A 16,764-nucleotide genomic window follows, 5' to 3' on the forward strand; every position below is an offset into this window, starting at 1 on the left:
ATAGCCCTAGATTTCTGCCAATTTCTTTTTTTCAGTTATTGAGGATATTGTTCTCATTGAAATTAGGAAATAAAAAGTGGGGGTCAACGTGTTCGTTTAGAAGAAAAGGAGTGTTACGTTTATTCCGCTATCGAGCTAAGTTTGAGGGAAATTTCTTACGTTTTGTACGCGCATGCACACGCTGATGTGCGCGCGCCAATGACGCGAAATCGTGCGCATTAGGGGATGTGCACTGCAATACCAAGGAATCACCTTAACCCCTTTCGGTTCCCCTTAGGGGGCTCCCCATTGTTTGCAAGTAGAACTCAGACCCCTTGCAAATCCGGTCTGGAGGTCGGGGAATTTTGATTTACAGTAGTAACACTTTCACGAAAATGCCCCGGTAAAAGTAATAATAGTACGTTTCCAACAAAATGTCGGCTGGCCTAGCACCCGCAACTTCTCAGGGTCGCTCCAGAAGGCTTGTTAGTCCGGTAACTTTTAAAAAGGAGCGAGATATTGCGGAAGTACAAGCGGCAAGCCAGAACAGTGTACAGCTAGGGAATGGCTATCGGCTGGCAAATAGCTCCGAAGATTTTACAAATTCCACCGCTTCTACGATTTCTATGCCTCGAGTTGACTCATGTATACTCGGGAAGGAAACTCTGGAGCAGAGGGAAAGGTTTACCGTAAGTAAAATCGTTAGATATTTCGTCGATATTGCATACGGTTAGTATGCCCCTTGAACGTAAGTTTGCGGTACTAAAGCTTCTCGTCTCTCTACTCAGCTGTACAAGATCGAGGTAAACAATGGTTCGAAAACTTGGATAATTTACAGACGATATGGGGATTTTGTGCTTCTGAATAAGAAGGTGATAAGTGATTTTTGCTTAATAAATGTGTGAAATAATATTAATTTTACATGCAGTTGATTATATACAGCTCAGTTCAAAATCGTGTGTAGCTAGAGGGAGTCTTGTATAGTTTCTTGCATGGTGACGCAATTATGGTGAAATTTATTTAGTAACAAGTTCATCGTCTTACCGATATTTTGTTTATTTGCAGTTACGTAAGCTTTATCCCCAATTTCGATTGCATTTGCCAGGAAAACGCTTTTTCAAAGATAACTTTAACAAAGGTAATTTAAAAGCTTAAGTCGAAGTTACTACTTAAAATCATGCATCTGAATGTCTTGTAAACAGGAAACATACGCTCGGTAGGAATTACTATAAAGTGAAGGGTTGGAAGATATGTCATTTTTTTTTGCCCTTCCTCTCGTAACTTTATGCATAGCCGGGCAGGTCTGAGATACTTTTAAATCTATCCAATCTCAGTTTAGAGGGCAAAGTTAAAGACATTTTAGACATGTCTGGCCCAGTTTGTGTACCTCGCGACTTCCTCATGCTTATTTATCAAAATTATCGTCTATGTTTAATGAAAAGGCCATTCCACTAAATTGTGCATTTCCCACAACCACTCTGAAACAATTTTGTGAAAAAGTGAAATGGCTGAGCTTGAAGTATATCTGATTGTGGTTTTAATTGAGCGTGGAATATTTTAAAATTAATACTCGGTAACGTGATGTCTGTTTTATTTTTAGATCTTTTAACTACCTCTTGACTTTCTCATTCTTATTTTTCAAATAAAAAATGATAAGATATTAATTGGCTGTTCAGAATAATGATACGACAATTTGATAAAATGGGCACCAGACTGGTACAATTTTGTGATAAAGTAGGAAAATATTATCTTCATATTGGCCTAGTTTTTCAAGGAATTATTCACTGCATGTTTTGCAATCCTTTAAAATAATGAAGGTATTTCAGGTGGCTCCATAGGTTAATCATTTTCATGTTGCATATGCTGGTGTTAAATTTTGAATGCTGTTTTTACATTTGCTTTTACACCCAGTCCTCTTAAAATTATTAAGTGTAATAAGCAAATTATGATGAAAAACTGTTTTATTATCATCTCTGTTAAAATTTTGGCTTTTAGTCCTGCATTATAAATGCCTATTAACCAAATGCGTATTTACCCCTTTTATGGCTTTATTTGTGATTTTCTTGAATTTCCTTCTGTGAATCTTTCAAAATTTTCACAATACATTGATTCAGCTAGGATACGAATTTTAAACTCGCAAAAAGTAGGGTTCGTATGGGCAGCTTTTTAGATGTGTGCAAAATTACGTCTTTTATCGGTCAGATAGATTTCCCTAAAAAATGAGCTCCAGTTAAAGTAAAATATTTTATTACCATCCTGCTGAATTGTTCGGAATTTCACAGAAGGAAACATGAGAAAATTCTCTGTCAGTTTTGCTTTTTGTGCTCATGTTGATGTCATAAAACATCAAAAAACACTGACACTTTCCTCTGAGTGTGCGCAGATGAGTTGAGCTTTCACATGTGAAACTATAGGGAGCCACCTTAACAAATCCTGAAGGGAAATGTCCTTCTATTCAAGATATCTGGGGGGGGGGTCTCAAAATCAAGAGCTCAAAAACCTGTCGGCCACTGTCAGCCATATGAAATATAGGTGAAAAGTTTTACTTCAAGCACTTTCCGTAATATCAGGGAGATTTTGTGACCCATACGAGAGACTGGGAGATTCAGTCTGTAACCAGGACACTCCTGGATAATCTGGGAGAGTTGGCACAGATGATTCTGTTACCCATGAAAATTATTTATACATTGTGCATGAAGTGGTCAGGTGTTCTGCAAGAAATCCTTAAAGGAGAAGGTCACTCCAAAAAACATAATTTTTTGTAAACACTAAGTTTCAGCCTCTAAAGTGCAGGTTTTCATTTTGAAATTCATCTCCAAGGAAGCCCAAAGTTCGACATCGTTGCTGCCATTTTGAACAGTATTCAGCAGCCAGGCTGCATTTTCGTGATGTCATTCTGTCCCAGGGATTTGGTTCATGGCTTCCAACAAGCCTTTTAACTACCACTCTAGGTTATGGCTACTCTTGAGCCATATTATTTTGAGCCAAACATGCTCCAAACTCCAAAAATGATAGCAGTGAAGATTGTGAAGCAGATAATCAGTTGGAAAAAATACATTTTGCTGACCATGTGAAAGATGCCAAGTCAGCGGCAGGTTTTTTCTTCTTCCTACCAATTTTGAGTTGGATTGAATAATGTCACATAAACACAGCCTGGCTGCCAAGTACAGTTTCAAAATGGGGGCCTAGCCTCCAAAGTTGAATTCAAGACAAGTTTCTTCAAGATAGCAGGCACTTCAGGGGAGTGAAACTTAGGTGAGTGAAAAAAACCCAATGTTTACTTACTATGGGTGGAGACTACTAAAAAGTAAGCTTTTTGGAGTGACCTCTTCCTTTAATAAAAAAAAAAAATGATTCTTGTAGTTGTTAAATTTAATATTATTTGTGAAATGCAGTGGATGTCCACTGAACTCCCCTTAAGTGGCCATGTCTTGTAACTGTGCGGGCAGATATGTATTATTTTAAAATATTTTCACATTTTGATGTCATAAAACTTTTTGTTACATACTGTAGACTTCATCGATAAACGTCAGAGAGGTCTTGAAGTATTTACAAACAATTTGTTTTGCCATCGTAGCCTTGTCCTCAGGTATGTTGATCTCTTAGTGCTCTTTAAGATTAACTTCTTTGTTCCCTCAGTAAATTCATGTCATAGGGGTTTCATTAAGGGCTGGGTACCGGGCAAATAGACCAGCTGTGAAGACAATAATTATATTGTCCAGCTGGTTTGTTCATCTAACAGAGAGTTTTTCTTACAAAGAAGTTCAGTACTAATACTCTTGCCCAATTGCCCTCCTGTTGAAAACGTTAATGAAACCCTTGTCACCCATAATTTGACATGAACACACTTTTATGATGACCTAAAATATGACTGTTAAATGTTATCTGTGTTATTTATGTCATTCAGTGATCCAGTTCAGAAGTTCTACAGATTGAACAACCCCCCTCAACCTAGTGAAAGCTTGGAAGCCTGCCAGGTGTGTAAATTTCCATTTCTGCCACTTACAGGTTTCTAGACAATTTTGCAGAAAAATTGAAGCCCCTTCATGGAGAGGGGTGAATAGGGGTATACAGATCTGCCGATCCATGCTATTTTTTCGCCAAATCTGTCAATCTGCGAATATTTTTGTTCAAATCCGGAACCGCATTGTTTGAAAAATGTCTGTGGCATATTTTCATTCCAACAGTATGTAAGATGGTTGTTTTTAGTTTCCCTTCTTCCCTTGGGTGGGTGGGTACTCCTTCATGTAAACCTAAAAGTATGTGCAGCACTAAATGGCATGGGTTTTGAGTCTGAAATAGGTTGTGCATTTCGACCATTTTGGTGTGCAATAGGGAATAGTTCGCACACACTGGTTATAGAATTAGGTATTTTAGAGTGGTATGGAAAGTAATAAGGCACTGATATATTTTGGTTTCGGTTTTACTACGGTTTGATGTTTGCTGAGTAGTCTACCTGCTAAGTCATTGGTTTGGTTTTGGTTTTACAACTCTCAGCTGAAAACCACTCCATCCCTGTCATTCATCTCTTGATCAGGAAGTGAGATATAGTTATAAGCATGAGGTATTTAAAGCCCGTTTCAAATGTTAACTGAAAGAGATGCAGTTCAGTCTAGGTCCAAGGTAAGGTATTAATTTTTCGGTCAGGTCTGAAAAAGGGAAGGAAATAATTGTTTATTTTGACCTTTTGATATCGAATACAATTACAACATTATCTAAAGCACTGATAAAATGCACACCACTGAGTGGAGATCTTTTCTACGATGTCACGCTTTTTCGATTGTTATAAATTCAAGCAAAAAAAATTAGGCTTACCTCTCGATTTATCATGCCGAACTTAGTAAGTGTGCGAAGTTTCATAAAAAAGCTTGCCAAATTTTATAATGAAATGCATGGCAATGGGCAACGATCACCCTCTAGTATTCATTGATTTTACAAAATATTGGCAGGTCTGCAGGCACACATTTTCATGAGTTTACAACAGATTCTCAAATTGATTTATGGTGGCCAGTTTTTGTTTATATGAAAAATATGAAAGGTTGTAGTGTTATGTGGAAAGGGTGAACCTAGACACAAGTTTCTCTTCCATAAAAACTGCTTCAGGATTTTTTCAGAAGTTAAGTTGAGACACCCGTGGATAATCCAGGATAGTCTTGGACAGGTTCAGAGGTCCTCTGCATATTTTGGAAATCATTGGACATAAACTCGATTCCTTATCTTAACAGATTTGCCATTTAGTTTTGTATGAAAGTTCATCAGTAAACTGGTAGATGCGGACAGCATTGTCAAGTTCGCGAAAATTGGCTGTAAGATAAGGATCACACAATTCCAATAACAATGCCAAACCCGAATCTATATAATCAAGTCTCGTCCGGAAAAAGAAATCAAGGGTTTAAAACACTAACATCACAACCCTAGCTGACCAAAGATCTACGATCCGAACTTCCTATCTGAGGATCCACATTCCAACGTTCAAAACAGGTAGAGTCCAGAGTCCAGGCCAAAATTCACAGCTGATCCGTGATCCACCCTATTTTCGAAATCCACCAATCTGTTCAATTTATCACAAAAGTCTATAAACCGAGCACTTTTTAAAGCCAAATCCGTCGATCCGCAAACCTATTCACCCGCCTCTTCATGTATCTCACTCTCAAGGGAAAGTAAAAATAGTTCAAGATAGTGGAGGCTCTAGATAGCAGATAGTAATAAGTAAAAAGTGCACATCTAAAAGAAAAATTTATGATTTGAGGCCAAGATAATGGGGAGTTCAAGTTGCTGAGTTTGATATACAGTAGCGACGTCTACATGTAATTGTTCGTTTACCAACATTGTACTAGCGATCTTTGTCAAAAATTTAACTGAGGGGATTTCCAGTGACTCTAGATGGTAATAGAATTAATCTTCTTCGAGAAAACCTCTTGAAGACCTTCATTTGAAAATCAGGGATCAAGAAAAATATGAGTTCCTAACAGAGTCAGGTTCAAGTGCAAGTACATGTAGTGTATTCCTCTTCACTTTTTCTTGTAAGACTCAAAGACCCAATGAGTGTCACCATTAAGATTTTCAACAATGAACCTTTCTACACCCCTGGTACTGTAGAGATACATCACTGTATGTGATTTTTTTCTCCTAAATGCATGCACTTACCATTGTTATAAATACTTCTGCAGAGTTATTGTCAGTCCCTTGAACGGTCCCTGGCAGATTTGCGTCAGCAGTTTCGTGACCAGACTGCTGAATTCAACGCTGTCAAGATAGAATTGGCCCGACTCAAGTACTATAGAGATGAGAATCAGCACCTAGCCCACCACCTTCAGAAACAACAGACTGATGTTGAAGAGGTCACTAAGGTCAGCCCTCTCTCTTTATATTGTTATAGTAAAATTATTACCTCCCTATTGCCGTATGTTTTCTTGTTGCGTATCTTCAGGTGTTACAATCAATCAATAATAAACAGGAGTGATCTGCAATGCAGAGAGCCTAGTGTTTGGAGTGTTTACTTTTAATTAGTTCTTTAAGACACTTTCTTGCCGAAATGAGTATTTCCAGAGGGTGCGGGGCTGTACATAATACTCTTGTAAATTCCAGAGGGGTTACTTTTGAGTCCAGAAAATGGAAATTCTAGGGAGGGCGGGGGGGATCTCACATGAAATTCTCTCCATGGTGGGGGTATGGATATCTTCTGGAAGTACATGATGAAAATTTAACGCAATGCTCTGAGACTTTCTTTTTACTTCTCAGAGTCTGAGAGATCACCTTACAGTTGCATTGGAGGATGGGAAACAAGCTAACGAAGAGTTGGAAAAGTTGAAAGAAGAAATAAGAGCCGAAAGGGCATCTGTACAGGCTGCGAGGGTAATTGAGAAACAAAAGAGGGAAGTCGGAATCAACAGGCAAGTGGACATGTTTAATCAGTCCCAGGAAGCAGTGAACCAAAGAGTTGATTCTCTCATCACAACTATGGGACAGCATTCTAAAGTTGAAGTAGTGATTGATGGTGTAAAACATGGTGAGTCAACAAATGAATCTTTTAATTTACTGTGCACTGTTTCCACAGCTGAATTATATAGTAGGTCATCAGTGGTTAGCAGGTGAATCGAATGGCTGACCTCTTGACCATGGTGAACTTGTGGCAGTTGTTCTTACTATGAATGATGAGATAGAAATTACTAATAAATAAAAATGGATTGAGAAAAATTGAAAATTGATTTGCTTTTAAACTTCGGATGTTCTTGCCCATTGTTACTGTGCATCCTTATTGCGCATGTAATTCGTGTTGCAACATCACATACGACACATCAAACATCAAGCACACGCCAAGGAAGAAATACAAGCTGTTCAGCCAGAATGAAAAAACCCTGGCTGTTGTTGGACACTTTGGGTCAAGTGTTGTGGTCAAAAGCCACCACAGTCAATCACCAAAAACTCACCACAAGCAAGCCAAGTTATTGTTATGAGAGCTCCGATTTTTTGTTGTAGATAGAACATTGGCTTATGTGTGGTTAACATTAAAATCGCTGAGCAAAGAGAGGAAGCCATTGGTAAAGGTTTAGCTGTAATTCTATTTTTTTGCCTGCTTCTTTCCTAACAGAGATGAACTCTAAGGATGGCATATCAAACAAAGCAGTTCAGCTGAGAAAGGTACAATAAGTTATTTTATACCATCTTCAGTAATGTGATGTAGTATTTTAATTATTTATTGTTTCCTGTTTTCCATTTTTACTGTGTGAATTTACCTTATTAGTGTAATTTTTACCCTTTTTACTTACTTTATGGAATTTGCACTATATAAATATATTGTATTATTGTTATTGTTATTTAATGTCGTTCCTAGCAAAAGTAAGTTAACTGTGGTGACTTGCAATTGAACCAGAGCTATTAATCAAATACAAACAACTCGCGATGGCGTTAATGGGGGAACACTGCCTTGCGTTTGGTTAGCCCATGATGCGACTTCCAGCGATAGCGTGACAAACAACCTCACTTATCTCCCCAATGACACACAGCACGTGCTGGATCGGACAAGAGTATCGGTTTGCAAGCAATGTTCAAAGGTGATGAAAAAACAACAAGCTTGGGGGAAGTCGTTGCGCAGACTTAACTGCACTACACAGTAGTGACCCTTTGTTTATTATGCAGGAATTCATGACCAACCTTGTCTCCAAAGGGAGGGAGGGAGGGAGGGAGGGAAAATTAAACAATAGATTTACAATAAGTAATAGCTACATTGCTTAGATGGACTAAAAGTGGACTCTGAACAGTTGTCTGAGCTTTTATATGGAGACGTTCGTCTGCTGGTAAGCCAGTAGAAAAGGCTGTACTACATGTAACATCTTAAACATGAATAGTGCTTTAATGCTTTGCACCAATGCTATGGTTCATTAAAACGTTCTGAAGGTAACAAAGCTACAATGTTTTAGGTTTAGCTACAATAAAGCTTACAGTTTGCTGACCTTTGGAATATAACTTCTCAATAACTCTATAGAAAGCGATGCTGCCATGAACGGCTCATTGAGAACGTACATCGCACTCCAGTAACTATATTTTACTGGCGTGACAGTAAAATGTCATATGTAACAATCATATTAGTATTTTATTATTTTTAGCTTGACATTCTTGAGTAATAAATGTAACAAAAATGAAACTGTGTTAGGTAGTAAAGAATTGAAGAAGTTTGATTGTTTCTTTATAGGCTCTTGATGAAACCAGAAGTCAACTTGAAAAAATCCACAGAAATACGCTGGAAGTAAGACAATAGCTTTTATTAGCACATCTTTGCAGTGATAAAGTTACCAATACCAGCCTGAGTGTTAGAGACACACTTTAAGTAACATCTTGTAAGAAAGAATATGCTGAAAGCTGTACTTCTGTAAATAAATATTAGCATTACACATTGAGGTAATGGTGGCGGAAGCAAAGAGAATTTACATCTTAATCATCAAAGTAAGCAAATGATTTTCCTTTCCTTTTCATGCAGAAACCATTCTCTCCTAGTTTCTATAGAGTTAGAGAAACAATAAGAGAGAGAGAACTTGAAAAATGTTATGAAAACACTCTTCTACAGCTTGTGTTACCATTCCCTAAAACTTTCAGTCATGTTCCTATAATGGGATAGGTTACATGAAAAGTGTTTTCTATTTGAACATCAAACCAATCTTCATTCAATACAACACAATACAATGCAATGCAATGCAATGCAATGCAATGCAATACAATACTTTATTTAGTGACATCACGTCTAAGAGCTCGGCTGTACAAGCTTGTTCAAAATACATACGAGTATTCCTAAAATACAAAGATTTTCTTTCACAACCCTTCACAAATGAGTTAGTTGAAAGTAACTCCCTTTTTGATGATATCTTGGAATAGGCAAATTAGACAAACCTTGTGGAGGTCAGTGATATGCCAATTAGGAACATGGTAAAAGAGAGCTTGCAGTAATGTTCTGTGATTTCTAGAGTACTTTTTGTCAGATGTGACAAAAGGTCATTAAATCAAGGTTGTGACTGTGAATTGGTGACGTAATTTGGTGCACAGGTGAAAACATCAGAAAAGTCAGGTTATTTGTAAGCCTAACACCCTTTATAGAGTCCAAACCACACCCCTCATAGAGTACAAGCCAAACCCTCCATACTGTACAAGTGCCAACCTTAAGATTTTTATATGTATACAGTTACTTCAGGGTGCAAAGAGAACAAATTTTTGGGCTTGCCCCTTCTTTAACTACAATAAATAATAAATAAAGGTCTTTATTCATAGTTTTAAAAAGACGTTAAAACTTTCAAGGTACTTATAGATTTAAAAATTGTCCCAAATTATACCAAAAACTTACAGTACAATCAATGAGACGTCTATTTACAACTGTAATGTACTAGCCCAAAAATCATTGTCACTAGCTCCCAAAATGTTCATCTCTAACAGTTCTTCTGAAATTTGAATTTTGTTTAAAAAAAATCCTTCCCAAGACACTTTACTTGTCCATTGGGCAAGTGGTCGACAGATTCCACTAGCCTGACTGGAAATCCACTAGCCCTGGTCTATTGGACCAGACTTTCTGTGCACACTGTTACTTGAAACATTATTGTGTGTTGGCATTAGTCCAGAGGCAATCTCTAAAGTCACATTTCTTCCTAAATTATAATTGTCTGTCCACAGATGTATAAGCAGGAAGTTGAAGATCTCAAGGCTGAGTTTACTAGAGCAGACTTCTTAGCCAAGGTAAAATAAGAAATGCTATTTTCAAGTAGTAATTTTTTGTAATAATTTTATTATGTTTTTTTGGATTAGTATTGGTTGAGATTGCAAAATGTGGTTGAAACTGGTTGGAAAAGGCACTTTTCAGGAAGCTTCAATAAAATAAACTATTTTGGCTGACTGGATGTTAGCTCATCATCACAACAGTACTATAAACTGAAAATGTTTGTTGTTTATCCAGCTGATGAAAGTAAAAAAAAACCCACGAAATTATTTAATTTCATAATAATTAGTATTAACAAAACATTTTGCTCAATGCATTGTTTGTCATAGACGAGAACTCAGGAGGCAGAGTCATTAAAAACACAAATGTCTGATCTTCAGAAAAGATATCAAGATGGCATTAAGGTAAATATAAATATACAATATTCTTTTGAGCTAGGCCAATGTTAACTGAAAGCCTCTGTAGTATGAATTTTGAATGCTTAGTACTTTGTTTTCATGCATCTGCAATACAGTACTTAGAAAAGATTTCACTGACAATGGAGCAATCTGATTGGTTGAATTAAATTATTGGCCCTCTGAGCTAGCTTAGTTGTGTATTAAATAAATGTTACAATATAATAATTCTATAGTATTCCAGGGGTTTCATTAAGTGGCTGGCACTAGGTCAAATTGACTGGCTGTGGAAACAACTTTGGCTGCCTGATTTGGCCATCTAACGGAAACTTTTTTCTCATAAAGAAGTTGAGTTGAAATAGTTTTACCTGCCTGTGAAAACCAGTTGCCCTCCTACTGAAAATGGTAATAAACCCCCTGATATTCCCTGGAAATGTTTTGCCATGAAACTATACTTCTATTGAGACAAGCACTCAAGCACTAGCACCTCCTTAGGTCACCTCAAACTTAACAGAAGTTACTTGTTCCCATTCAAGCTAGGCCATGACAGATCGTGACAGTGGTATAGGACGAATAATAGTTGTTTCAGTTCTGGGTCATTGCAAACTATCTTACAATTAAGATTTTTTTGTGGTAAGGCTTTTTCTGTAAGATTTCTTTTTTGTTCTGCTTAAGGCTCAAGATGATTACATATCACAGCTTCATGTAAAGTTTAATGAAATTCAACAGTATGCTGTTTCAACTGAGGAGGTAAGAAATGAGAGCCCTGTTTTAGACATGTATGGCTCCTGCATTTGCAACTGAAAGTCAGCAAACTCATTTGCGATAAATATATCTCGCAATAATTTTCCAGGTGAAGTAGTATGGCATTAAAAGTAACCCTGACAGTGGTGTTGAGAAGAACATAGATTAAAATGTGAATTTATATTTTACTTTGAATCTTGTGATACTTTAAAGTCATTGAGTTTGTTTTTCTTTGTCAAAACAATCCCAAAACTGAATTCGGGATGCAGCATTAAATTCAAAAGAGAAAACTAAAAATTAGCTTTATGATATTTATAATTTTACGTTTTCCATCATGCTTTCAAAAGACAGATCTGTGCAAGAACTTTTTGCTGTCCAAATTTGACACAAAGTGACCACATGTTGAGCATGTAATGGCATTTTGTACCAGATGGCCCTCCTGAGAGTGAGAGAACTAGACTGACATTCTTAGACCTTGTTACTGCACCTTTCAATAACATGTAGACTCTAAAATTTAAAGCTCAACAGACAAATGCATTTTTTGCTACCATCAATCAAATGTCCAGCGGCTCAACCCAGCTTCCGACTACTACTGAGCACTGTTTCGTTGTCTGAACTGTGCTCAACGATTTGATTACCGCGCGTTCAGCAGTAGTCGGAAGCTGGGAGGAGCCACCAAACACTTGATTGACGGTAGTGAAAAACGCTCTTGTCGGTTGATCTTTGAATTTTAGAGTCCGCATGTTATTGAACAGCGCAGTAAGCTGAACACAGTTTTTGATACCTGTGTTTCGTTCATTTTTTCTCTAAATCCCTTGATCCCTTTGTCACCAAAATTGGCAACACGCAAGTTAACAACACAAACTTCTGGTTTTTTTTACTTATATGGGGTTGTCATGGAAACATGAATAACTATAAACAGGCCTTTAAAATCGGTGTTGTTTATTTGCAGAAAAATCTAGTCATTAGATTTTCTTTATCATTTGCATGCAACAAGTTTGTAACAATGCTCACAAGTTAACAATATTTTAATAAGAGTTTAACAGAGAGATCTTTAAATATCCCTTTGTGGAAGGTCAACTGAAATATCTAGAACTTCCCCTGTTAAATTTCAACCTTTTTTCAACATTCCAGTTCCTTTTTCCTAAAGTATTTTCCTGCCAAATTTTGTGAAATTATAATGAGTGGTTCTTGAGAAATAAGTGCATATCTAAGAAAGCTATGTCACATCCAATCACCATTTTTTGACTTACTACACATGTGCTACATTTAACCGGGTTCTTTCGGTAACAAAAAAAAATCTGAGAATAGCTGGGTTCTTTGCATCGTTACCTTTTCTAACATACATTTCTAATAAGAGACTAAAACCATAAACTCCCTGTGTTCATTTATGAAGAAAAGTAGCTCAGGCATTGACCAAATAAAATGATCACTGTATGGACATGTTTGTTTTTTGTAATCTTTGTGTGCACGCTGAATTGCATTAGCAAGAGCATGTGCAAAAACTGTGTTCGGCCACCTTGAGGTTCTCTTATTGCAAATGATTTATGAATGTAATTCACTCTCAGCTTTTGGAAGTTCCTCAGGGTATAAGCAAAAACAATTACAGCTAGAAAATATTTTCAGCAGAATGATGTAACTCTTTGAAAATCAATGTGTACAAGATTTTGGACAATGAAACATGCTGTTAATTCTTTTAATATTTTCTAGAAATATTTCTTCTCTCTTGTCGTTGGTGTTAAACTCAACATGGCTGTGTGTGGCTATAGAGTGGGCCACATTAATCACCTGAAACCCCAGGTAAGCTGAAGTTGTACAATACTGAGGTTGGCTAGTCAGCTGCTAAAAGTGTTGTTGGGTCTATGAGAATTTGCCAGCCATTGTTCCCTTATATCTTGAATTATGTCAATAGAACTGTTAATAAACTCTGGAGCTCATTAGACTCTGCGCTCAAGTTGAAACCTTCACTAAAGGAAGTTATGTTAAGGTTCACAGTGCAGCCAGGTGGACAATCAAACATAGTTTAAAGCTACGCTGGTTTAGGATTTAATGAACACAACTAAGAAAGTTACAATTCGCTACGAAAGGACTTATAATGTAATAACATTGTCTAAGATTCTTTCATTGAACTCTTGTGGTTGGATGTTGCTGGGGTTAAACTTATTTTTTAATGACCCATTCGGCTGTTTTGCAGCAACTTTTTGAACGAGTGAGAAATCATGGCATCTCTATAGAACACTGGCCCAGTTGGTTATCACGTGAACTGTCAACTGCATCAGCTTCACCCGATCATGAGGAGGACGGCTGACTCTGTGTCTTGTTATTTTGTAACTGTTGTGTTGATCATACCAAAGCCCCACTGTTGTTTGTCATCTTTCTGGTCTGTACTTTGTTAATTTTTATTCCAAAAGGTTTCATTTTTGTCTTTTTGTGTGCATCCTCGTCCTCTCTTTTTCATTGTTGTTTTTACAATTGGTATCTTCAACAGATTCATAGGAAAATTATAAATTCTAGACATGCAGTTCATGGAATTGCTAAGCAAGTAGATGACCTAATTAAAACAATGTGAAAAGATAATACCCACCTTGGATATTTTGCGTTTCACAAAATTCTGCTTTTGACATTTAAGACCACGAATTATTTAACAACAATATCAATCCATGGCCTTGGGTGAAATACCTTTCCAGTTATTTATGAAAATAAAACAGAAATAAATGGGGATTTTAGTACCATTTTTATCCAAATATTTAGTACATTTGTGACTGAGGCCTTGGAGAAAATCTTGACAATTTCCCACAGCGACTATCAAATAAGATGCACAAACTTAAGTCTATAAAAAATGTATATTTGTAAATATTTTTTCAATCTTGTACAAATTATTATTAGGCACATGACTGGTTCAAAGGAAAACAGTACATTTTGTTTCCTCGAGACCTTCAATGTTCCCCAAGGCGAAGCCGAGGGGAACACTGAGGGGCAAGGGGAAACAAAACTTACTGTTTTCCTTTGAACCAGTCATGCAGTGTTTTGTTATACTTCCTAACTCAAAAAGAAAACAAACTGCGAAAAAATTACAAGCCTGAGGCTGACTGGCACACAAATTTGCTGTGGTGTCAAGGTGTACGACCTGATCACGTGCAAGTCGAAAGTTCATCAAGTTATTGTTTTCCTAGAGAGTTGGTGAGTTTTGTTCGCCCTAGGGAAAACGTATTTGAGTTGGGAAGTTTAAACAGTTTGATTTATTTCTATTTTTAAAAAAACTCCATTATTAATCCATGCACCGCCTCATGATAATGTTCATGTATTTTTAATACCTCGTACTAACAGAGTTCGAGGGCCGTACTGTAAGTTACGGACCGAGTATTTTCCCCATCATTTATGGCCCAAGCGAGAAGCGCACGGGCCATAAATTGAAGGGGAAAAACGAGAAACTGTAACTTACAGTACAGACTGTGTGTCTGACGGGCTCAGGAACGATTTCTATTCACCTGGTTTCTGACGCATCTCGAAAGCAAAACGGGTCAATTTGAAATCGATGTTTAGTGAACTGTTTCAGAAGTAAAGGAAAGTATTAAACTTTTGCTTGCTAAAAATGTTAAGAACACTTGACGATAAATCACAAAACATTTTGGCGGCAAAAACAGCTTTAAATTTTAGCGGGCCGTACAGTAGAATACGGCCCGCAAAAATTGACCAATCATAGCGCGCGCGCTAACTTGGAGATATAATAATAATAGGTACAGCATCGTTCTTTATAGGACCTATATGGCCCCTTGGAAATATGAGTGGGGAGTAATGGCTTTTCCAGATTGTTTCACATTTGGATTATCCAGAGCAAATTAGGTTCCCGAAAGGGATATTGTGATAAATCATTTATTGAATGAAGTCAAGAAAGGGCTAATACAACAACAGATTTCCATCTCTGAAATTGAAGACTTTTACTGTTTGGTCGTGCTGGTTTGCCTTTGTAGAGCATTGTCCGAGGGTCTTTCCAGGGACCCCACTAATTCTCTCAACTAATGAGTTAGGTCCTCTAGCAAAGTTTATCTCTTTCGACTCAGTTAATACGTCACTCACTCACTCATGCCCTTTACGCCTAAGTGGCATGTAGGGCAGCAATATGTTTCCTCCACATCTGTCGGTCCCTTGCCATAAACTTGATGCCTTCCCAGGTCTTCCCCATCTCCTTGATTTCCTTCCTTTCGGCTTTGGCCATTGTCAGTTAATACGTACTTGACTTTTTTCACTTAATGATTTTCACAAAGCAGGTTATTTTTTTAACAATAAAGTGCATAGCAAATTAAGAAGCCATTAGATAGTAGTATACAAGCTTATTAAAGGCTAATCAATTTATTTTCTAAAATAACGTGTTGGTTTTCCAACTTAAGAAATACGCTTTAGTCAAAGTGCTAGCTGTAGAGCGTTTTCAGTGTGTTGCACTGTAGAAAACTGTAAGTTCTATACAGTTGAAAGATATGGCGTATGAAGTAGGAGTTTTCCACTATTTTGCATGTAAAACAGTTAAAATAAGTAAGAAACGGCTTCTCTCCAGGCTCTCGCTGTTTTAGCGTTCTCTAAGGTTGGAACTAACATTGACATTATCGAAGGGTGGGTGGGCTTGTGTTCAGGGGAGGGAGTGAGGACTGTTTTTGTCAGAGTAAGAAGTCTTCTCCGTCAAGTTTCAAAGCTAGCGTCTCCGTAGAGACAGAAGCGTTTGATTGAACTCTTGTTTTAGAGTCGTAGAGCTAGAATAGCAGAGAGAATGGGGGAAATAAAAGAGTTATTATATTTAATTGTTTGTTGTTTGACTCTGATTATAACTTCAGTGAAGTCTATAATTAAATGGCCAGGACTTAGTGTGTAGCTTTACCCTCGGTCATTATCCATCAAGATCAACTCTACATGTGTAGACCTCGGGGTGCGTTTCTTTTAGAAAATCCAAGATTGGATTCTTTGATCCGGAAGAATCCGAAAACGGATTTTGCGTTTCTTTTCTAAACAGATCAATCCAAGATCTCTCGGATCGTGGTGCGTCAAAGGAACCGAAGAATCCACTCTGGGAGTGGATTCTGAAGGAAACGCACCCTTAGTCAACTGACAGGCCGGGCTGACAGAGGAGAAAACCCCGCGGGGGGACTCCCATATGAAAAGGACGGGAGTGCTCGTAGTACCTCAAAGGGGTTGAAAGAGCAGTTTTGGTGCCTCCTAGGGTGTTCAGCCTCAAAAGGTCCACAGCGGGAGCCTTTGTGGCACCTTTAAGTATTCAACCGAAAAAATATGACAGGAGATAACGTGTTGCTTTAGAATTGGCACCTGTTAGGGGGAAAAACAACTTCAAGCCACGCCCACAAAACAGGATCTTGGTACCTCTTAGGGATTCTTTTCAAAATTTCCCACGAGCACCCAACGTCCTTATATGGGAGGTCCCCCTCCCCCCAGGGGGGTGGG

General features: G+C 37.6%; 1 protein-coding gene across 1 annotated transcript; it reads left to right on the forward strand.

Annotated features, from left to right (window-relative positions):
• Positions 1-227: 227 nt before the first annotated feature.
• LOC110068210 (uncharacterized) lies at positions 228-16,109 on the forward strand. The gene is made up of 14 exons (XM_020775588.2): positions 228-668; positions 768-851; positions 1,045-1,117; positions 3,493-3,568; positions 3,887-3,956; positions 6,150-6,329; positions 6,721-6,988; positions 7,571-7,620; positions 8,672-8,725; positions 10,135-10,197; positions 10,507-10,581; positions 11,248-11,322; positions 13,027-13,116; positions 13,511-16,109. Exons 1-14 carry the CDS (start codon positions 414-416, stop codon positions 13,622-13,624), a joined length of 1,527 nt encoding a protein of 508 aa, XP_020631247.2. The 5' UTR covers positions 228-413; the 3' UTR covers positions 13,625-16,109.
• Positions 16,110-16,764: the final 655 nt, after the last annotated feature.

The sequence above is a fragment of the Orbicella faveolata genome, unplaced genomic scaffold (genome assembly GCF_042242905.1).
Source record: "Orbicella faveolata isolate gen_17 unplaced genomic scaffold, um_ofav_v1 contig_3, whole genome shotgun sequence".
Taxonomy (NCBI): domain Eukaryota; kingdom Metazoa; phylum Cnidaria; class Anthozoa; order Scleractinia; family Merulinidae; genus Orbicella; species Orbicella faveolata.